Source organism: Staurois parvus, unplaced genomic scaffold (assembly GCF_062004578.1).
Source record: "Staurois parvus isolate SC_StPar_1 unplaced genomic scaffold, SC_StPar_1.0 ptg000089l, whole genome shotgun sequence".
In the NCBI taxonomy this organism is placed as follows: domain Eukaryota; kingdom Metazoa; phylum Chordata; class Amphibia; order Anura; family Ranidae; genus Staurois; species Staurois parvus.
The window spans coordinates 4,113,753-4,138,067 of record NW_028317885.1 but is presented as its reverse complement, the minus strand read 5'-3'; the positions used below and the strand labels follow the sequence as shown (position 1 = coordinate 4,138,067).

The 24,315-nt window shown below is 41.3% G+C and overlaps 1 protein-coding gene across 2 annotated transcripts in view; it reads left to right on the top strand.

Annotated features, from left to right (window-relative positions):
• The window catches only part of SLC24A5 (solute carrier family 24 member 5), a 53,155-nt gene that overhangs the window by 10,637 nt on the left and 18,203 nt on the right, over positions 1–24,315 (top strand). The window contains exons 2-7 of one of the 2 annotated variants that reach the window (XM_089670339.1): positions 1,532–1,711; positions 3,271–3,354; positions 10,055–10,158; positions 12,505–12,605; positions 13,665–13,948; positions 18,969–19,175. In XM_089670339.1, the coding sequence (XP_089526465.1) occupies positions 1,532–1,711; positions 3,271–3,354; positions 10,055–10,158; positions 12,505–12,605; positions 13,665–13,948; positions 18,969–19,175 (960 nt within the window). The remainder of the gene's footprint in view (positions 1–1,531; positions 1,712–3,270; positions 3,355–10,054; positions 10,159–12,504; positions 12,606–13,664; positions 13,949–18,968; positions 19,176–24,315) is intronic. The other variant, XM_089670340.1, reaches the window with a different exon arrangement.

The window sequence follows — 24,315 nt, the reverse complement described above, 5'->3', positions numbered from 1 at the left end:
ACTGCAGACAGTTGGCAACTTCAGCGCCCTGTGCAATTCAGCATGCACTGACCCGGCTCTTTCATTTTATGTGGCCTACTACTTCATCGCTGTTGTTCCCAGTTGCTTCCCCTCTCTTATAATACCACTATCAGTTGACCGTGGAATATTTAGTAGCAAGGAAATTTCATGGATGGACTTATTGCACAGGAGGCAACCTATCCCTGTACCACGTTTAAATTCACTGAGTTCCCAAATGTTTGTAGAAGCAGTCTGCATGCCTAGGTGCTAGATTTTATACACCTGTGGCCATGGAGGTGGTTGGAACACCAGAAACCAATGATTTGGAAGGGTGTCCCAATACTTTTGGCAATATAGTGTATGTAGGCATGTGAGTTAGGGACCTTAGACTGGAAGCTCCTTGAGGGTTAGGAACTGATATGAATGTACTATATGTAAAGTTCTGCATAAATTGTCAGTGCTATATACATACCTGTAATAAATAAGTAAATTAAAATCTGTGCAGCGGAGTCCAGAGGGGTGGCCGGGATATTTAGTTCACCTTTTTTTCTTTTAACAAAAAAAATAAACTTATCTTTTTTACAGCTTATTCAAATCCAAGAAAAAAAATCTAAATACTGCAGATTAACAGTCCTTAGATGTGGTGGTGATATTAGTTTTCTCTTCTCAGGCATATTTCCTGGCTTTTCATCTGGTGATCTTGACTGTTTGGCAAAGCTCTTCCAGTTTTTGTTTTTTTTTTTATTTGTTCAGCAGGTTGGTGATGACAGGACCACCTACAGCTTGAATTTTGAACAATTCAGTAGGAATCAGCCAAAATTATAGCCAGATATGGCCAACTTAACCCTGTATACCTAATGCAGTAATCCCAGAGTTTCTCCCCTATTTAAACTTTAAAGGACAGGTATGTAGCGCTACAAAAACAATTTTGTATTCGCGTTAGAGTAATTGTACACATGAACATGAATAATTTTTACATATTCTCACAGAATCAATATGGTGGTTATGTTTTTTTATTATTAAAGCTTTTATCCAAAGCTATGGTCTGTAGTAGTCTGGCTATACTGACAGCTGTCGTGTTGCTTCACATCAATTTAAGGCATGGTTCAGGCATACTTTGAAAAAGATCAATGACACATTTTGCTTCAGTTGACACTGTCAGGTGCTACAGAGAGCGTTAAATGGGGCCCCATAAAGAGTTTGCTATGAGCCCCCATGATTCCTCTTTACACCCCTGTTGTGAAGAATGTAGCAGTAGGAGAGATTCTTCCTTTTTTTTTTTTTTTTTTTTTTTTTTCTTGGTTACTCATTGAAATATTGAACGGAACACAGCTAAAATGTCAGATGTGGATCTCATAGTTGACATTCCCAAGTGATATAAAAAGTCAATGGGTGATTTGATTACCCCAGTATCCATCCATTATTAAAATATCAATTCTAGCTAAACTTGGCCTTTACGAGTAAAAACCAAGTAAGAGAATGTGATTTATCTGGGAGTGAGTCTTGTCTGAGCCATGTTTATCTCTTTCAGAAAATGATACACTCTGCATTGTTTCACCATCCTCTGAGTTTCCCAAAGGATTATTCACAGAACAGGAGAGAAAAGATGGTGGGATTGTCATTCATTTCCTAGTCATACTATACATGTTTCTGGCTGTGTCCATCGTTTGTGATGGATACTTCATCCCTTCCCTAGAAATCATCAGTGAACGTAAGTACAAGTGCCATTGAACCACACTGCAGTGTAAAACACATCTGGAGACTTTCATTTTTGCTGCATTTTTTTTTTACTGAATAGAAGACATGAATTCAATATTATTGTTGGGTACTGAGTAACATTAAAGCGGTAATAAACCCAAAAACAAAAATGCAATAGATTGGAGCTTACAAATTCTTAGATTTGTTGGCTGCATTAATTCTTCCTTTTTTTTTCTTTTTTTTTTCCTTCCCATTTTTATCCCACCTGGTATATCATCCAGTAACACACTTCCTGTCTTGGGGTGTCTGCATTCTGGATGGAGGCGCATTGGAGACACTTTTGGACACTTTTATAAGCAGTTCCAACAAACCGTTTTTCTTTTTTCTTTGGGATGAAGGTTTTAGCTAACTAGGGTTAGTGTAGGTAAATTTTATTGTGTATGACTCATGGTAACTGAGTCTGTGATTAGGTCAGGTTCCTTCAGGTCAGGCTGGATTGCTTAACAGGTTGGGACTCTATCGCCTCCACCTGCTTCTAGATTCTAGAAGACCATGGAAAATTCCAGAGGCCAGTGAGTGAAAGAGGTGGAGACCTAATCTGCATGTTTATGGGAGTCTAGCCAATCCCAAGTTTGGAGGCCCTGGTAGAGTGGTGAGGCCAACCCATAAATATGGGACAGTCGGCCTAGCAGGGGATTTGGGTGGAAGATGGAGTGCTGAGGAGGCTGTCGGTGGCCTGGGGGGAAGGTCCCCTAGGTCTGGAGGGCCTGGCTAGGATTCAGTCAAGTTTGGGCATCCCATAATCCCTCTTAACCTATCCAAGTTATTTCCCCTAATAGAATAACAAAAAAACAAGCTCATGGACTGTTCACTGACTGTGGATGTGAGTATGGGAAATGCTTGTTACCTGGCTGTACAGAGTTTAGGGGGACCTAGAATCACAGCGGACCTCAAGAGAATACCGCTGCACTAAATTATTAAAAGCTGACCATTTTAAGCACCCCTGCAGTGTTAATGGGTTTGTCTCAACCCTTTAATTGCTACTTTGTCTGGACAGTTTGGTCTGTTTATAGGAAGTTTAGGGAAAAATAGACTACTGGCAGGTTCAGTAGGTGAAAATAATGGGGGGGAGCCTAAAAAAGGATAAAAATGATTAAAAAAAAAAAATTCCTCCATCCACACAAATTCACAATGGTGAATGAAGAAATCATCCTCTCTGCTGGGAAATTTTACTTTGCAAGAGGGACTTCTCCACTGTTAGACTACTCTGATCAGTGACTGCAGCCAGCTGGTCAAGAACATTTTTCCAACAAACTCCTTTTAGGATTGACTGTTGTCAGCAGCCACACATGGATCATCATTTGGCAAATTTTCAATCCATGACCAACTTTAGACAAAGTTATTTTAAAAATATAATAATGGATTTCACGGCTGCATTCTACAACTGCAGTGTTATTTATGTACAATGGAGCATGCAGCTTAAGTGTTGTAAGCATTTTCAAGCAAATGCTAACTGTACAGCTATTCTTCTGAACACTGACTCTCTGATTTTGTCCTTGTGTCACATGTAAGGCCTTGGCCTCTCCCAGGATGTGGCTGGAGCTACTTTCATGGCCGTGGGAAGCTCTGCACCAGAATTCGTCACTGCATTTCTAGGTAATTTTGTTTCTTAAAATGGATGTTAGAATAGACATTAAATCCAAACTGCAGGTGAAATGTTCTACTGTGTTGTATGTATGGTGCACTACAACACAGGCGTGCTGCCTTCGTGCCTTGGGATCATGAGGAAAGACATAAGCACACGTTACCTCGTGTTGTGATAAGGCATGTATTATTTCAACATAGAAGTGTAAATCCAGCCTGTTACTTTAATTAGTTACCCAAACACTGATATTCACATCCTTTGTGCTTTCCCACTACTCCTTCCTAACCCTTTTAAGCTTCCTGCCGGAACTTACACAGTCTACACCCTTCAAATGTAAGTGGATTCAAACATGCTTGGGACAAACCTAGATCCACATTCAGACAAAAAAGGTAAAAAAAAAAGACAAAAAGCATGTGTAAATATAAAAAAAATGGGGCAAACTTGATGGACTACTTTGGTCTTCCCTTTTTTTCTGCCTTCTGTTTCCTCTTCATGTTAGTGTTTGGGTCTAGCAACTGGCCACTCATCCTGGGAAAAGAGCACATGCTCCTCCGTACCCGGAAGAACCCACTTGTTACTAAGGGCTCCAACAGATGCATGGAATGGTAGGGGAGTGCTGTGAAGGTGAGTATCAGTGAGTTGGGGAGGTGGTTCTTACAAAAGAACCAGCATTGGGGGGGAAAAGTATTGAAAACTCTTTTTAAGGACTTATTCTGAAACCTGCAAACCTATTTTTTGTTTCTAAGAGCTCAATATATATTTTACAATATTATAGCAAGCTATGTTAGGGGTGATGAGTTGTATCCTAGTACTGATATAAATCCAGTTAGCCCGCTGCAGCAATATCACACCATTATGTACCCACGGGGGGTACCAGTTGTCCACTTTAGGGTTTGGCTGAGTGCACTTTTTGTCGTGTAGTCTTTGTATAGCTATTGAAGCCATCTGCTACCTTCCAGAGCAGTTTTGCACTAATATCTGCCGAAATGTATTCAGCCACTGACTACAGTAACCTCTTCTTAATCAAGCTACTGTTAAACAGTATAATTACTAAAAAATAATACATTGGGACATCAGATCCTGCTTGCTCCTTGTACGTATCCCTTTAATTCTGTAACAATCCCTTAAAAGCTCTTCCTCCTGAGCAGAGCAGTGAATAAACCAGAGTTTATTAAGCTGGCTATAGAAGGATTGAGATTTGGCTGGTTCAGCAGGGACCAGCCAAATTTGATCCATCCATGGCTGTTCCAGTTCATGAGGAGTCAATCTAATGACAAACTTCACTATTGCATTCAAACAGCAGGATTGGCTGCAGACGATGATTGAACGAAAATATGCCAACAGTCCTTTTTGAGTGAAGTGGGAAGGATTTCTCCATCCACCTTGCTTGTGTGGATGGGTGAATCCGTTCAGTTTTTCCAATCAGCCCAATAGCTGATTGAAAAAAAAAAAACTCATCTATGCACAAATTTTAAGCTGGGCACACATGGATTTAAATTCAGCCAGTTCAGCAGGGACTTTTCGCTCTACTCCCTGGATGAGCACTCCTTTTTCCTGTAGGAAGCCTTTGCACCAGTATTTAATGCACGAATCAAACAGCCTTGTGTTTTGTGCCCTAAATCCTTCTGCTAAAGTGGGTGTTTACAATTAAAATGGTTGTAATGTAAGAAGGATTTTTACCTCCATGCATTCCCTATCAGCACCCCCCCCCCCCCCCCCTTATACTCGCCTGACTCCCTCTCAGCTCTCTCACTTCTCATTGGCCTAGAGACAGCACAAAAAGCCATTGACCAGTTAGGTGGGAGCAGGGGGTGGATTTTATGGCCACACAGAGGTGGCTCATGAGCAAGCCCACACACAAGGGCCCCCATAGCAAGCAGCTTAAGTGGAGCAGGGGGGGGGAGTAATGCTGGTGGAGGACTTGAGAAGAGGAGGATCAGGGCTGCTCTGTGCTAAACCATTGCACAGAGCAGGTAAGTATAAAATGTTCATATTATTTATTTTATTTTTTTTTTAACATTTAGAATCACTTTAACTACACCTTCATTAATTACAAATAAATACAAATTGTTAGCATTCAAGTGATGAAAGGATACAATCCTGCTATTCAAGTACTTCCCTCCAAAGTTCATTTGAGTGTTCCATTAAATTGGCAATAATATCCATGGCCTCGCAGCTGTCTCCAGACTGGGAAATCTTTGCACAACACTATAGAACAGATGGAAAGCACACCGGCATTGTGTGACGGCTTCAATAAAAACATTGTTGAAAAAGCGTATTATGCTCACAAAAGCGCTTGCCAAAAACACATGTAACATTAAAAAACCATTTAAGGAAAGATCCTCTAGATAGCACAAGCATCCATGTGATGAATCAGGGCAAGCCCTCTTTCAGATGCCAGTATGAATTCTGTCCATTCTAAAGTGTTACACCTTCCTAGTTGACAAATTGACTAATTGCTAATTTTGCTTCTTTTTCCTGTGTAACGTACATAAACATTATGGGGTTGCTGTTGCCTTAGGAAAGTGTCATCCTTGCATCTTGTTACACCTTTAGTGAGCAGTGGGTAACCTCCAGATCTGCTCTGAATTTATGCTCACTGGCCATTTTATTAGGTACACCTGTTCAATTGCTTGGTAGCACAAATTGCTAATCAGCCAATCACATGGCAGAAGCTTCATGCATTTGGACATATAGACGTGGTGAAGATGACTTGCTGAAGTTCAAACTGAGCTAAGGAAGAAAGGGGATTTAAGTGTCTTTGCACTTGGCATGATTGTTAGTGCCAGATGGGCTGGGCAAAGTATTTCTAAACTGCTTATCTACTGGGATTTTCACACAACCATCTCAAGGGTTTACAGAGAATGGTCCCAAAAAGAGAAAATATTCAGTGAGCACCAGTTGTGTGGATGAAAATGCATTATTGATGTCAGGAGAACAGGTAGACTGGTTTGAGATGATAGAAAAGCAACAATAACTCGTGTCAATATGGACCAAAATCTGAGGAATATTTCCAATACCTTGTTGAATCTATGCCACGAAGAATTAAGGCAGTTTTGAAGGCAAAAGGGGGTCCAACCCGGTACTAGCAATGTGTACCTAATAATAAAGTGGCTGGTGAGTGTATATTTGTTGTACTATGTTTTAGTGTAGAAGCGACTCCTATAGATGAGTAGGTACCATACTGCCTTGAGGATGGCTTGTGACCCTTGCAGATGTAGTACCCTCCTAGATAGGTAAATTAAGGTTGCCATACTGTAGTCTGGCTGTGATTGTGAGGTAAAAGCATAACTTGCTCACTGTACTCGGTGAAATTGTATTCTGCTAGTCAGGTCTGCTTAGTGTGTTGAGCTCCTGCCAGTCTGATAGCTCTGCATCCAGAGGGCTTGAGAAGTTTCTGGATGATGGGTGTGGAGCTATACAGATGGCAGCATGAATATTGAAACAGCCCTGGCCTATCCCAGGGAGACAGGCTCTTGTGGCATGCTAGGAGAGTGTATATATTTGGTGAGCACACTGAGCTTCTGGGTCTTTTCCTGGATAGGATTAGTCTAGCTTGGAGAGGACATGCTGCCCTTCCAGGCAATGCTGTTATGTCAGCTGTTGTGAGGCCTCAGGTGGGCAACCTGAGGGCTCGGATTCTGAGTCCTTGGAACTAAAGAGAGCTGACGGAGGTGGCTGTCTGCTGAAGGTCTGGTCTGATGGCCTGGTCTGATTCCACCAGATTAAGGGGTCGCAACCAGCTGTCCTTGGCCTTGTGTGAGTACAGATGCTTCTAAGAGATCTTGGGGATGATGGGGACCTTTTGTGCTTTTGGTGCTAGTCAGCTGTGGTTCTAGTTAAATGGGACAATGGCTGGTGTCCTGAAGAGTTTCATCCATATAATCTTCTACTTAAAGTCTCTGCTCTTATGGCTCTAAGAGATTTATGGTTAACTATTATTGCTACTACTTATACCTTAAAGTTGAAGTCTGTTTGCTACAAGCACCTACTTTAATACAGCTTGTTCTGAAGTATATGTAAGTCCTCAAGTTGTACATAGTTCTTGTTTTTGGAGTAAACCACCTAATTCCCCTCACCCTATCCAAGTTCTCCAAAAATAAAAACCACAAAAACAACATCCTAGACTGGTCATTGAAAAAATGTGTGACTGAGCCTATGCGCCTGGCTGCGGGGCAAAGATTGGGGGGAAACATGGACAGTATTCCTACAGCTCTTATGGAAGTAGTGCTACACATATATTTAGCAAAATGATGGCACAGAGAAACGGTTTTTACTGAAATATCAAATATATGCACAGGCATTTTGCCACGCTGCATCCCAAATCGCCAGAAATTGATTTCTGCTGCTGGAAATTATGGCTGCACACGAATAGCAATGGCCGCCAAGCCCATACAGTTCAATGACAGACTGATGGCAGCAACGTGGCAAAATACCCGTGCAAATAGTGCCTAACAGGTCTAAGTGCTGAGGTAGTTTTGCATTACTGAGTAAACATTGTGGGCATGGTCGCCACACTGCTGCTATCTGTTAAAAATGTTTAGAACTGTGTAACGGAGAGTTAATGCTCATCTAAACCCAAGAACAAAAATTTCTAGTATTGCAGCTTACCAGTCCTTGGATGTGATGGCTGCATTAGTTTTTTCCAAATTAGTTTTTTTTTTCCTTTTATTTTAACCTTGTAATCCTGCCATTAGCTCTCTTCCTGTCAGAGGGTGATAATTTAACTGAGCAGCATTGTCCCCCTAGGGCTGGTAGTGTTATGACTACAGAGCCCTGTGTTTGGACAACAGAACACCTCCCTCTCTTCTCTACAACAGGGTGAGGTACTTTGTAGTCCAAGGAGATAGCATGGAACAATGCTAACTGATAATAGTCCAGAGGCAGAGCGTACAGGAAGTTATTATTTCAAAAGACTTCTAGCTGGATGATGCAATAAAATACTACGTTCAATGGTATATTTAACCACTTGCCTTTGTTTTTTTGTTATTTAGTTTCTGTTTATAAAATTTTGTAAATAAGTAATTTCTCTCCTTCACTGATGTGTGCTAATGAGGCTGCAGTGATGGGCACTGATAGGCTGCACTGATGAGGAGGCACTGGTAGGTGGCACTGATAGGCTGCACTGAAAGGCAATGGGTACTGATATGTGGCATTGATGTGCACTGGTAGGCATTGGTATATGGCATTGATGGGCACTGACAGGTGACATTGATGGGGCTACACTGCTCATCATGGCCCTGATGATCAGTGTAGATGTCCCCTCTGAGGAATGCTGCTTACCAGCTCTATTCTTCTCATGCGCTGTCAGCGTGAGGAGAGGACTGCCGTTAACCAGCATTTCCTTGTTTACATGCAATCCGCTGTGATTGGACACAGCTGATCACATGACAGAGCTGACGTCATTGGCTCAGTGATAAGTGATCCACTGTGTCCCAGGGACACAGCGCACTGCCGTGCGCCCATGGGGGCACCCATGAGCAATTAGAGTGAGAGGACCTCATATGACGTCCTCCCAGAATGAGAAAACCGCCGCCCGTCCATTTCCTTATATGGAGGGCGGGAGGCGGTTAAAGTAGCACTATAGCCAAAACGTGGGGGGGGTTTTTTGTTTGTTTTTTTTTTTTTGGATCGAATTAGGGAGAGTTACAACCCATATCAGTTTGGGGGGTTTTTTTGTTTTTTTGCCATCTGTGTCCCATTGGGTAGATTTACTTTCACTTCTCTACTGTCCTATAGCCAAACAGGAAGTGAGAGAAAATCCTTGCAAATTGAGAGAATTTCCTGGTAACCCCAAGTCAACACAACTAGTGTGCCAATTGTAAAATGTTCCCTCTATTACTTTTTCTGGGGAGAACCCAAAATTCGAGGTTTTTTACTTTTGATGATAATGGCAAACAAATAAGATGAAGATAACATTTAAAAACCTGAGATGTTCTAATACCTCTCTATCCAAAACTAACGAAACATTTTGCCTTTAGTTATATGTTAATAGACCAAAAAGCAGCAAATAAGAGAAATGTATTGTTGGTTTACACACACTTTAAGTTCAACCATGTCTTTTAAAGATGAATTCCAGGTATAGATATTTTTACATAGTTGAATTGGTCCAGCTTGGACCGCTGTAACTATGTATATGCCATACGTGGCCGATCCCCATGGAAGTGACTGAAGTAGACACCGCTACTAGGGTGCTATCCGGGTCTCGTATCGAGCAGCTGCCCTGCTGCACTGTGAACACAGGAGCTTGCCCTCTCAATATGGGTGCCATTCAGCGATAGATGTGCATTTTCCAATGATTGTAAAGCATTCTCTGCTTGGATGAGATGGAGATCATGACATTCCTACCCTGCTTCCAATTGGATAACCATTTGCATTCAGTGAGAAAATGCAAAGCTATCTCTGAATGGTGCCCCTGCTGAGTTTGCAACTTCCTGTGTTCAAAATACAGTGGAGCAGCCACTCGGCACAGGACTTTGGAAGCTGGAAATCCCTGAAGTAGACACCTCTACCACAATGATCTCTACTTGTTCCCGAGGTATTGGCCAGGTATAATATATATTCAGTTACCTTGGTTCAAGCTGGACCTTTTTGTAGCTATTTTAAAAATATCCATACCTAGAATACATCCTTAAAACTGTTTAGACCTGATCTTTACTAGAATTTCCAGGTTTTCTTCCATATAAACGTTCACTCCATCTTGTATTGCAGGTGTGTTTGTCACCAAAGGGGACATTGGAATCAGCACTATTGTTGGATCGGCTGTATACAACCTCCTTGGGATAAGTGCTGCTTGTTGTTTATTATCAACTGCGGTATGGTACCAGGCCTATTTTCCACATAAAAACTGTCAAATTTTTTGGGCTCCGCCCATACTGCTGCGTCATTCATTTAGAGTTCTGTGAACTGAATCAAAAATCTGCTTGACTCCTTGTAGTTCTCAATGAACTGCGAGGATGCTAGTGAATGCTATCATAGATCATTGATTCTTCCTGCCATTCAGTAACTGCCTGCCCGTACGAGGAACAAGTACACAGTGTACTGAGAGTCTGCAGGATCCTGGCATTGCACCCATGATCTGCTGCACATACTGCAAAGTATGCAATGTACAAATACTGCAAAGTATGCAATATACAAATAATAAATGCCCTATTTTTAGTTTATTTTTTTTTACCTACAAAAAGAGGTGCATTGAATATTTGTTTTGTAAAGAGTGAACTTGGCCTTTAAGGCTCCAGCTTAAATTTGTATGTGGTTTTCCAGGTCAGTCCTGCATTGCCCTGCTGTGGTCAAAGCTTTAGATTGATTCATACATTCGTGTATATATTATATTTTAGACTGCATTGTACCTCATCCCTAATTAACAAATCGATAAAAAACACAAAAATACTATGGAACTTTACTGGTGCAGTGTAGGACAAACTGATATTTATAAAATACAAATTAAAAAAAAAAATTAAATGTTTATATTTTAAAAAACGTACATGGCCAAACAGCCCTGATATAACATCAATGTTCTCTATGGCATGATGTCCTCCAAAAGGTTGACTCATTTCACATTTTCAGCTTCTTCAGGACCATGGAGCTTGGAGACAGAGAACCAATTACCTAAATATCCCCACCAACAGGTATACAGGGCACTAGCATGCAAAGGAAGTCAGCAGAGTAGCAATAGGTGGGCATCCATCTTTATTGGTAAAGTGTTACTAAACCCAGAACCCTGCATTCATATATCTGGTGTCCTACAGTACACAACATGGAAGTGCAACTATTTTAGTAAATATAAACTGCTAAATACCTTTTTATCAGAAGTTAGAACATATTTGTGGCTTCTATCAGTGTTAACCAGAGCACTGGTTAAAGCTTGTAGGAGGAGTTTGCTTTCTGCTCTAAGAAGATGCAAAACCCCTGACCCTCTGCCTGCACAGTGCTGATCACATGCACTCTCCCAAGAAAACAAAAAACTTCTCTAGAAATACACACTAAACTGAGCATGTGCATGTAACTATGGGTTCAGTCTGTCTTATCGGGAGATAAGACGTGGACATTTGAACAAGCGGAGGGGCAGAGAAAACTGAATCAAACTGCCTTTTTACACAATCTGGAGTATTGACCCTTTAGGTTCCACAGTGAGTATAACAAGCATGCTTTACTGTATATACAGACTGAGTTTGCTGCTGTGGGTTTAGTAACACTTTAATCATGATATCCAAGATGATATAGTATCTTGATCAAAACTGGACTGCCTACACTTGAACGATTCCACAGGGAGTATACAGAATTATATGTTCCATACGACCGTTCATATTGTTATCGGATATTCCAAACAAATGGAATATTTTCTTGGGGTGATTGGAAGTTGAATGAGTATTTACCTTGTATGAGGATGAAAGTATTTCAAGACTTGGATCTATATGATCTCTATAACCACTGAGGGCAGTAATTTGATTTGTCACTTTGTTTGGAATATCAGATAACAATATGAATTGTCATACGGAACATATTTTATGTACTCCCTGTGGATTCGTTCAAGTGTAGGCAGACCAGTTTTGATCAAAATACTATATCTTGGATATAATGATTAACAATAAAGATGGGTGCCCACCTATAACTACTCTGCTGGCTTCCTTTTGATTGCTAGTGCCCTGTATCCCTGTTGGCGATATTTAGGTAATTGATTCTGTCTCCAAGCTCCATGGTCCTGAAGAAGCTGAAAATGCAAAAGGTGTCGACCTTTTGGAGGACATAAAGCCACAGAGAAAATGTATGTTATATCAGTGCTGTTTACCCATGTACTGTTTTTAAAATATAACTTTTATGTATTACTTAATAAAATTTGTATTTTTCTAAATAGGTGTTCGTCCTATACTGTACCAGTAAAGTCCCATATTGTTGTGGGGTTTTTTAATAGATTTCATACATTCATGTCTCATATTTACCATATAATGTCTAACAGTGCCAGGCAAGCATTGAAGTTAGCATTCATATTTCTTTATTCTACCTTTTGCAGGGCTGCTAGATAGCCAGCTTGATTTACATGTCTACAAATATGGTGAACAAGTAAAGAATTTTGGTAGCACTTGGGGCATATAGTACCGTGTTTGCTCAGCAGACTGAGTAGACTGTATTTGAATGTTGCTTTCCTTTTTTGTTTCCTACAGATAGCAAGGCTGTCTTGTTGGCCCTTATTTCGAGACTGTGTGGCATATGCAGTCAGTGTAGGAGCAGTAATTGGAATAACTTTTGACAACAAAATTTATTGGTAAGAAACATTTTAATAGAAGGGTTTTTTTTGTTTTATTTGCAAGATGTCCATCTGTATGACCTCATTACACACTGGCAGCAAATTAAAGAACTCTACATAACGGCTTTGCTCTTAGAATGTACACATCTGCTCACCCAAATTCAGATTCGCATAAAAAAAAAAAAAGGACTCCGTAAATGATTTTCTACAAAGTCCGTAAAAGAAAGTAGACAAACCTTTATTGGGTAAAATATTGAACTTTCCTGTTTTAGAAGCAGGTCATCCTTAAAGTGACCATTGGCCTATGAACTATACATTACAATGTGTGACCGATGATTGACTGTTGATTAGGAGGATTGACTGCATGCAATTCAGAACTGCTGCTTCTCCAATACCACTGGTTTTTCCAAACTATAACCATGGAAACTTACTAGATGTATATAGTAGAGGCCAAAGCTGTTAAAATGCAGGTAGTGAATCAGCATAAGGATTAAAGGGATCTCTTTACCAGATTTCACATTACAGGAATCATAGGCACCATTTTCAATAACTGCAATATAACTTTCATTTGCCCTATCCCTAGCCTACTACTGAAATGAATATATAGTGTGATAGTAAATTGTGTAAATAAGTTGTGTCCGTAAACAAAAACAAAAAAATAGCAACACAATACTGGCCAGTAAATTCCTCTGACCCGGTAGTAGAGCCTCAAGACTTGTAATGCAGAACAGGTGTCCTACCTTTTATTCCCCACTACTTCCATAGCAAAGTTTTTAATTTTACGGATTCCCATAATGAACTGATCACAAGCTGGGCTTGGTAGTCACATGTCCTGGAGAAGGCTTTCCACCGAGCAGGAGAGACTTACAAGGAACCTGTATGAAAACATTACTGATGTTAATGGGGAAAGGGGTGCTGATGCAAAGGTAGGCGACATGGAGGAAGATTTCTCCGTTCACGAAGAACAGCAATCAGCACAAAGGACATACCATACTAACTGTAAGTTATGTTCCTTATGCTGCTTGTGTTTGATTTTAGCAAAACTTGGGCTTTAAGCATATTTTCTTTGTGTTGCAGGTATGAATCTGCTTCATTGCTTTTGGTGTATGCACTCTACATTGCGATGTTGTGCCTTGATATTCGAATTAGTCAGTACATGATGAGGAAGTTAAGTCCTTGCTGTAGATGTTTTGCGGAGGCATTAGAAGAGGGTACTGAGCAGCAGCCCTTGCTGGGTTGGAAAGAGGAGAGCGTACGTGTAGTTCGCCATCATTCCCGCTCAGATAGTGGTATCTTTCAGGAAGACTCGGATTATTCTCAGCTCTCAATGAGTTTACATGGACTTAATGAGCTTTATGAAGGTAAGTATTGGCTGTATTTTGAAAAGTGTGATTTTTTTTTTCTTCCTTTACATTGGCAAATATACACTATATTATCAAAAGTATTGGGACACCCCTCCAAATCATTGGATTCAGGTGTTCCAATCATCTTCATGGCCACAGGTGTATAAAATCAAGCACCTAGGCATGCAGACTGCTTCTACAAACATTTTGTGCAAGAATGGGTCGCTCTCAGAAGCTCAGTGAATTCAAGCGTGGTACCGTGATAGGCTGCCACCTGTCCATCCATGAGTCCATCCATGAAATTTCCTTGCTACTAAATATTTCACCATCAACTGTTAGTGGTATTATAACAAAGTTGAAGCAACTGGGAACAGCAACTCATCCACTAAGTGGTAGGCCACGTAAAATGCAGGGTCAGCACATGCTGAAGTGCACAGTGTGCAGAAGTCGCCAACTGTCTGCAGAGTCAATAGCTGAATACCTCCAAACTTCGTGTGGCCTTCAGATTAGCACAACAGTGCGTAGAGAGCTTCATGGAATGGGTTTCTTCTTCATCACTAAGTACAATGCAAGACGTCAGATGCAGTGGTGTAAAGCAAGCTGCCACTGAACTCTAAAGCAATGGAGACATGTTCTCTGGAGTGACCAATCATGCGTCTCTATCTGGCAATCCTATGGATGTGTCTGGGTTTGGCGGTTGCCAAGAGAACGGTACATGCCTGACTGCATTGTGCCAAGGGTAAAGTTTGGTGGAGAGGGGATTATGGCATGGGGTTGTTTTTCAGGGGTTGGGCTTTGCCCCTTAGTTGCAGTGAAGGGATCTCTTAAAGGCGTCAGCATACCAAGACATTTTGGACAATTTCATGCTCCCAAATTTATGGGAACAGTTTGGGGATGGCTCCTTCTGTTCAAACATGACTGCGCACCAGTGCACAAAATGTCCATAAAGATGTGGATGACTGGCTTTTTTCAGGCCAGTCATGTTCCTCCACCCCAGAGTCCTGACCTCAACCCGATAGAACACCTTTGGGATGAATTATAGTGGAGAATGTGAGCCAGGCCTTCTCGTCTGACATCAGTGCCTGACCTCACAAATGCGCTTCTGGAAGAATGGTCAAACATTCCCATAGACACATTCCTAACCCTTCTGGACAACCTTCCCTGAAGAGTTGAAGATGAAATAGCTGCAAAGGGTGCGCCAACTCAATATTGAACCCTACAGACTAAGACTGGAATGCCATTAAAGGTTGTGTGTGTAAAGGCAGAAATCAGAATACTTTTGGCAATATAGTGTATGTCTAATCAGATGACTATTCTAAGATAGTAGTTTCTAAAATTGCAGACAATCCATTGTTGAAACCAGATGTCTTTTTGTATGGAGGCCATGCACGATCACTTTAAAGAAGAACACTATTTTATCTTGATTCTTCTTACCTCTCGAATGCATATTTAGCTTACCATTCTTCAAGGCACCATTCAAAGAACCTTTCATTTAAACCCAAAGAAAAAATAAGAAATTAAACATGTTTCATAAAGAATTGTACAACAGCTATGAACATACAGGTATGATGGTGAATATAAGAAGCCAACCTCTTAGCTTGGTCATGTTTTAGACCTGGGGGGAAAAAAATCCAAATTAATATTTGGGAAGGAACAAGGAGGAAAAGATAAAAAGTAATTGATCAGTGATGTGAAAGAAGAACCCAAGACAGCAGAGCCAAAATAACTTAAAAGCGATTAATGGTATATGGGTAAAAATCTGCAGAAGGTCAGCGTACTTTAAGGGCCACAGTGCCAGTCAGAGGGGGGAAAGTCCGTACTATATACTGTGTATTTCCCAATCTGGATCACCAAACACCACCACCACTGTTGGGATATGCAGTATCGAATTACAAAGATCAATGACGATGAGCACTGATTACTTCTAACTAGCTGATATAGGTTACTGGTGTTTTTTTTTTTAACATAAAATTTTGTCTTAACAAAGCAATCCTATGATTATTAATGTAAACAGCAGAAACTCTCAATCTCTGATTGCCATGAACAGAATCCTATCCCAAGCAAATGGTAATAAGTGTGTATAGAATATTGGATGAAAACGTCTAGGTTTAGTTCAAATTAAAAAGGAAAAAATAAAATCAGCACAGGGGTTGTACTTCTTCTGTTTAAATCTGGTCCTTGTGTTGCTGGCTGGTCTCTTCGTTAAAATCTGAAATCTGCTCTTCCTTCCCCCATACCCCCACAGCTGTAATCTTCCAGTGTTGTGGAGGTTTAGGACTGGCTGTACCTGTCATAGGCACCCATGAATTGTGCTGACTTTGCCCACCCTTTCTGCTCCCTCCTTCCACCATTCATAGAAGCTGTACTGTAGCATCCATCAATTGAAAAAAAAAATCTATTAATGAAGGAAGCAAACTTTTCATTCATCCTCCCATCCTCTATTCATAGAGTGCTTTTCCTTGATGGAAGCAAAAGTACAGTTTTTGTGAATGGAGGAGAGAGGCAGAATGGGCAGGCATAGTCCTGCCACTATATTAACCCCTGCCTGCAACATCAGACGATTACAGCTCAGAGGGTGGTAATAGGACTATGAATTTAAACGAAGGCAAGAGGGACACTTCACATGTAAGTACTGTCCCTTGTGCTGGCTTTTTTTTTTTTTGGTGTTCAACTAAACCTGAAGCGGGATTAAACCCAAACCAAAAATGTAATACATGGTAGTTTACAAAGCATTAGATGTGGTGGCTGCATTCATTTTAATTTATTTTAGGCCTTTCCCTCTTTCACCTGGTGATCCAGCCAGTAACGCATCTCCTGTATTAGAGGGCCTCCACTCTGGATGAAAGAGCACAGAGGGCACAGCAGCAATGTCAGTCTGGGAGGAGGGGAGTGTTAGATGTGCTAGCAGATTTAGATACAATAACAAATTGAAGCCAAACTCCAGCTCACACTGCATTTACACAAGCAGTTACAGCAACAGTTTTTTTTTTTTTTTTCTTTTGAGATAAAGTTTCAACATGAATAAATAAAAGCTTATTGTAGTAAGCACCCCTGTCGGTGGTAAATGGTTTGTCTCAACACTCTCTAAACTGCTACATTTGGAGGAGAGCTTTATCTGGCAAGATCACCAGGTGAAAACAGGAAAGGGCCTAAAGAAAATGAATGCAGCCATCACATTGAGTTTTTAAGCTGCACTATAATTAATGTATGCTTTTGGGTTTAATGCTGCTTTAATGTAATTAGTTGGTCTTCGTTATTATAGTCCTTAGGCACTTACCTACCAGGTACTTTCACCCCCTTCCTGCCCAGGCCAATTTACAGCTTTCAGCGCTGTCGCACTTTGACAATTGCGCAGTCGTGCAACATTTTACCCATATGAATTTTTCATTTTTTGATAAATAAACCAAAAACTGAAAATTTTTGGATTTTTCTCTGTTATAAAATTTTGTAAATGAGTAATTTTTCTCCTTCACTGATGTGCACTGAGGCTGCAGTGATGGGCACTGATAGGCTGCACTGATGGGCATTCACAGACATCACTGAAAGGCAGTATTCATATACAGCACTGATAGGTGGCACTGATTGGTGCCACTCATAGGTGGCACTGACTGGCACTGATAGTTGGCACTGAGGCATCTCATATGGGCACATGTGGCATTGATGGGCACTGGCAGGTGGCATTCATGGGCAATGACAGGTGGCACTGATGGGAGAGCACTGATAATCAGGGCACTGATCATCAGTGCCCTGATGATCAATGTAGATGTCCCCCTCTGAGTCATGCTAACAGCTCGTGAAGAGAGAACTGTCCATAAGCCTTTCCTTATTTACATGTAATCAGCTGTGATTGGACACAGCTGATCACATGACAGAGCCAAAGTCATCTGCTTTTTCTGCTGATCGGTGATCTGCTGTGTCCCAGGGACACGGCGCACCACTGATCACTGCGCTGCATGCCTAGAGTGGAAGGACGTCATATGACTTCCTCCCAGAACACGAGAACCACCTTGAGCCCATCATTTCCTTATGTGGTGGGTGGGAGGCGGTTAAAGAGGAGCTCCACCCATAAGGGGAAGCTCTGCTTGTTTGCTCCCCCCTTCCCCTGCCACATGTGACACTGGTTTTGACAGGAACCCGCTCCCTCTTCCAGCTCGGTGCGCTGCGGTGCACTGAGCCAGAAGTTCAGCCCCTCTCCTTCCCTCCACAGTGTTCTGGGACACTTCACAGGTCCCAGAAGACTGTGGGGCCATTCACAAGGTGAAGCTGTTCCAGTTTCCCTTACTTGCTATGCCGGCGTCGAGAACCCAGAGGCTAGTGCAGAACTAGCCCAGGTGTGGATGTCACTGGATCCATGGACAGCTAAGTGTCCTTATATTGAAAGTCAGCAGCTACAGTACTTGTAGTTTTGTCATTTGAAATTTTTTGGGGGAGCCTGGAACTCCTCAACTTAAAAAAAAAAAAAAAAATAATAATTTTGACAAACTTCTGTTTAACAAATATCCAATTCATTGTAAGGAGGAACCCCCCATAATCTAGGAATTGTGCACTTAGGTTGGTGTCAGTCACTGTGTGCTTCTGCCTTTCTCATACTAAAAATATCTTGAGAGCTGATGGTACAGATCAGCTCTCCAGCATTGTCCTTCACAATAATGTAGATTAAAAATCCATATAAAACCTTGGTATGTTCTAAATCAAAGGTATGGCTGCTATTGAACCCACATATTTTAAAGCAGTATGACAGGTCTGCCAGCCACAGGAGAGCAAATCTTTAAAGATGTATTTTAGTGCAGCAAAATGGATATAGAACTTTACAACCATGAACCATGATGACAAAGAAACATAGATTTTTGACTGCTGCTAAATCAGCCTTCTTACTTTATAGGGTTCCCATGGAAGGAATCAAGACTTCCCCTGGAAAGCCTTAATTGATAGTTACAATCTTTGTCTCCAGAGGGTTTCTGTTCCTTTTCTGACAGATGTCACTGTGGCTGTTTGAGCTTCTTTTGTTACATGCATTTATTGTTCTCTTATATAACAGATCCTCCAAGTGTGTTTGCAATGCCTGACGAAGATTTGAAAAGAATTCTGTGGGTTCTCTCATTGCCAGTCATTACACTGCTCTACCTGACTATTCCTGACTGCAGAAGAAAATCTTGGCATAATTGGTTCGTTCTGACATTTATTATGTCAGCTGTTTGGATCTCTGGAGTAACTTACATTCTAGTCTGGATGGTGACCATAGTGGGTAGGTATGGGGAAAATTATTTCCATTTTTTTCTTTTTTTTTTTACTGCCTTTTATGTCACATGTATAGAAAAAATTTTCTTCTAATTATTTTTTTTATGGCATAAAGGACAACCCCTACCAGATTTTTTTTTTTTTTTTTTTTTTTGCCATGTGTGTCCCACTGGGGACATTTACCTTCACTTTCTGTCCCAAACAGGAAGTGATAGGAAATCCTTAAATTCTTTGGGAATAGGGGTCCATAGGGAATTCGTAGATACTCCCAGGTCTTCAGAACTATGAGTGTCCTCATTGGAAGGTTTTCCCTCTGTCCCCCCTTGTTCTGGCACCAACCAAAAATATGGGGTTTTCTTTTACTTTAACTTTCAATGGTAATCGAAAACAGTACAAATATAGAGGGTGACTCCCTAATGGGGCACAGACCGCAATCAAAAACCTAATGGGTAGTGATGCACCAATATGTCGGCTGCCAAAAATTATCGAAAATAGGGTTATTTGGCGTTTTTGCCGATAGAAAAAAAAAAAACTGACATCAATGCAAAATCGTGTCCCACTGACTTCAATGCTAAAAAAAACCTCTCTATTTAAATTTTTTTTTTTTTTTTAATTTTATACACTTTATTTTCTGTCCAATTTTTGTGTTTTTCAATAAGTTATTTTACATTACTGGATTTAATTGTTTTAATTCATATTCATTTAAATTCATAATCTTAATTAAACAATCTAATATAATACAATTATTATTATTATTATAAAACTGTCCACTTTGATTTCCGGCTAGATGCATCCTAAAGTTTCGGTCCAGAATTTTCATTTCGGTGTACCACTACTATTAGGTGTTCCATTCTATCCAAAACTAAAATAAAAGTTTTTGCCTTTTTTTAGTTATTTTTTTTTTTTAAATGCCCAGGAGTTAAACTAAAGGTTACAATCTGAATAGGCAATATCCTTTAGATTTCTGAACTACTAGGGTCAATCTGGATAGAAATGAATTGCTTAAGTAAATCCACCCTTTACATGAGTAATGTATGAAGGCAACTTAAGACAACTTGGAGGATCTTCTGTCTGTCTGCAAAACAAAATTAAAAGTCAGCAGCTACCAATACTGCTGCTGACTTTTATTAAACATTTACCAATCCAGGGATACAGTGCTGTCCTCAGCCAGGACAATTCTTTGCTAATCTTAGGGTCTCCGGCGCCATCATCTTGCATCTGGGAATCCAGCTGTGAATTCCACCACAGCCGACTCCCCACTGGGCATGCACAAGTCATATTGTGCTTTGTGAATTGACCAGCAGTAGGGTTGACACCTGTATGTCATTCACCTTGAGAGTCCGAGTTTTGAATCATGTGTCTGGTGTTCAGTCCGCCTGAAAACTGGGCACATTATTCCGACCAGACTGTGGCTTCCTAACATTGATGGAGAGAGGATTAGGCGTTCTCCCTCCAGCCTGCAGGGGGTAATAGAGCCAAAACTGAGGGCTCACCTCAGTCTCGGCATAGGACTTGCTAAGAAATGAAGACAAGCTGTCCTTCCTCTCTATTCTCCCTTATCACAAGACTGGAGAGAGGAAGGAGGAGCTGCCTTCTTTGCAGAATGTGTGATTTATGAGTACAAGAGGGAATAGGGGGGTACTCTAATGTCCTCTAGTGGTGCTGGAAAGTGCGTCTCTCTCTCTGGTGCTGCTGGGCAGCGTTTTTGTTTATTTTCTGTTTCTTTTTTCTTCTTTCTCCGGTAGCATTCCCTCCCTCAGCTTTTTCCTGGGCTGCAGGCTTTTTCTCCTCCCAGCAGAGTGCATGCTAGGGGCTGTAGTCTGCTCCCAGAAGCCAACAATGGGGCCACCAATCTTCCAGGACTGCATGTCCTACCCTAGTCTATTCTGATTGGCCCTCAGCTGTAGCCAATTTTTCCAGAAGCACATTTGTGTAGTCAGGAACTGATGTCAGACAAGAAGGCCTAGCTCGCAGTCTCCGCTCTAGTTCATTCCAAAAGTGTTCTGTTGGGTTGAGGTCAGGACTCTGTGCAGGCCAGTCAAGTTCCTCCACCCCAAAATCTCTCATCCATGTCTTTATGGACCTTGCTTTCTGCAATGGTGCGCAGTCATGTTGGAACAGGAAGGGGCCATCCCCAAACTGTTCCTACAAAGTTGGGAGCATGAAATTATCCAAAATGTCTTGGTATGCTGACACCTTCTAAGAGTTCCCTTCACTGGAACTAAGGGGCCAAGCCCAACCCTTGAAAAACAACTCCACACCATATTCCCCCCTCCACCAAACTTCACACTTGGCACAATGCAGTCAGGCAAGTACAGTTTTCCTGGCAACTGCCAAACCCAGACACATCCATCGGATTGCCAGACAGAGAAGCCAGATTCATCATTCCAGAGAACACGTCTCCACTGCTCTAGAGTCCAGTGGCGGTGTGCTTTACACCACTGCATCCGACACTTTGCATTGCACTTGGTGATGTAAGGCTTGGATGCAGCTGCTCGGCCATGCAAACCCATTCCATGAAGTTCTCCATGCACTGTTGTGCTAATCTGAAGGCCACATGAAGTTTGGAGGTCTTTGGCTATTGACTCTGCAGACAGTTGGCAACATCTGAGCATTGTGCGCTTCAGCATGCGCTGACACCGCTCTGTCCTTTTTACATGGCCTAGCACTTTGTGGCTGAGTTGCTTCTGTTAGTGGTATTATAAGAAAGTGGAAGCAACTGCTAACAGTTGACTGTGGAATATTTAGGAGTTATTGCACAGGTGACAACCTATCACGGTACCACACTTGAATTCATGAGCTCCTGAGAGTGACCCATTCTTTCACAAATGTTTGTAGAAACAGTCTGCATGCCTAGGTGCTAGATTTTATACACCTGTGGCCATGGAGAAGATTGGAACACCTGAATCCAATGATTTGAAGGGCTGGCCCAATAGTGCATATACTTTATTGTAAAATAAGACTCATATTTTGTATTATGGCTAGGTTCACAGCTATCCATGTACGGTTGGTATGTTTTCAGTACGTTTTGATACATTTGTAATGCATTTGGAATTTTTGGGAAGTGTAGATATTACTAGAAGATGTCTGTTGTCATGCAGGATATCCTGCAATTCCATTGAAGTGTATGGAGCCAAAAATGCAACGTGTTTCATGTAGTAAAAAAAAAATAAAGTCCCTGCACCTTTCCAAAAAACGCATTGTGTTACAGGATTATCAGTGATCTGATTGTGAGGTATGACAAAGATGCTGCCTACAGTATCTGTATTTGGGGCCGGTTCACACCATTGAAACACAGTTGGGATGTGTTTCTGTATGTACAGCTTTGATTCGTTCCGGTGTGTTAGATGCAATCTGGTGCATTTTTCCCCTCCCTTTTTTTTTTCTTCAACTTTTTAAAGTCCTGTGCGTTCCAGTGCATTTACATGCCTTGCGGTGCATTTTTTTAATTTGTTTTACCATGTTACAGTACAGTTCAGTGCAGAAAAAATGAAGTGTGTTCCACTTTCCTTTTTTTTTTTTTCTGGAACACACTGGAATTGACCACACTGGTGTGAACTATGCCACTGGAAAACATATAACCTACTATCCATGTGTTTTTGATGCAGGGAAAAAAACCACTGGACTGTATGTGGTGTTGCACGGGGGACAGAAAACCCATGTTGCTCACTTGCATTCTGTGTTTAATTGATTAGAAATTGATCACATTATACAGATAATTACTTTCTTCATAGTGGCAGCACAGACCATATGGAAAAGAGCATCAATTTGTCCTGACACTAGGTTTTCGCTGTTTAGTATCCTATGTTAGTAATGGTAATTCTCGAATACAAACACAAAACTGAAAGGTAGCATGAACCAAATGTGACTAAGATGTACTTACAGAGGAGACCGAAAAACACATATTGATCAGTTGATTCTGAGTTTAATATGAGCTTGTTGGTATAGTCTCCTGAAGTCACACTACAGATCATTAGAGCTCCCTCTAGCTGCAGCCTAGTAATAGCATTACCGGGCAGTTTACTTGCTACTTTTTACTTTTGCAGGAATGTCATGTTAGCCTGCAGTTTCCTGCTTGTGTATTCTTACCTCCTTGATGCAGTGTTTTTTTCCTACCCTGATTCCTTTCACATGTGTGGTTAGCTGTGCTCGCCTTTGGTGTTGCCTGCTATTCTGTGGGCTTTTATTTCCTTCCCTTCCATCACTTTCTGACCCACCTCCAAGTTTTCTTGCCTATATAAGACATGCTTATTTAGGCCACATTGCCTTAGCAAATTCACAGTTCTCTAAGCTCCCATTCACTTGTTACTTGTGCATCCTGTGCCTGGCTACTTTTGTACCGACCCCGGCTTTGTTTATCTTCTGTGCTTGCTTGCTGCCTGTCCTGACCTTGGCTTATCTCCTGGATTTCCTTTTTGTCTCCTGATGTTTGTACTCTGCACACGACTGATCTCTGCATCCTCAGCTGGGCATACCTGGGTGCCGTGACCTGGTTCCAGCTTGCTGCAAGTCCATCCCCACCATCAGGTGCTCTGGTGAGGAATGAGGCTGGGGATTAGACTCTGCACCCTGGGGAACCCCAAGTTGGCAATTTACTCACTACCACAGGTGCTTGACAAGGAAACTGAATAGATGTGAACAGGACCCATAGGAAATAAGGTTAAATGGATTGTAGTGCATTTTTATGGACCTGCAAACACATTAAAACACATAGATGTGAACCCAGCCTTAAAGGAAATCTCTGTTTAACTTCTGAAGGCCAAAGTAACAGGTTCTCTTTAGAACAAACCTCTAATTTATGTTATGGGTTTTTTGCTTTTTACTTGCATATAGTACAGTAGGGTGTATCATCTCCTCTTGCATGTCTTCCTCCCTTCAGTGCAGCAATCGTAAATCTTCATAACCTGAATGGGTAATACACTTTCAGCTGCCTCCTTCTCTCCAACCTGGGGACCATACACTTACCACAACACAATTCTAGAAAAGAGGGTAGGAAGGGGTGGCCACTTTACTGCTGCTGTAACATCATATTTAAATAGCTGAAAAAAATAATATAGCTTGCACATTTATTTGGAAGGGGGGAGGGGGGGTGGAGAGGGGCAGTATTTATTTTTCTGGCTGCAGATCTGCTTTAATGCTCTGCCATT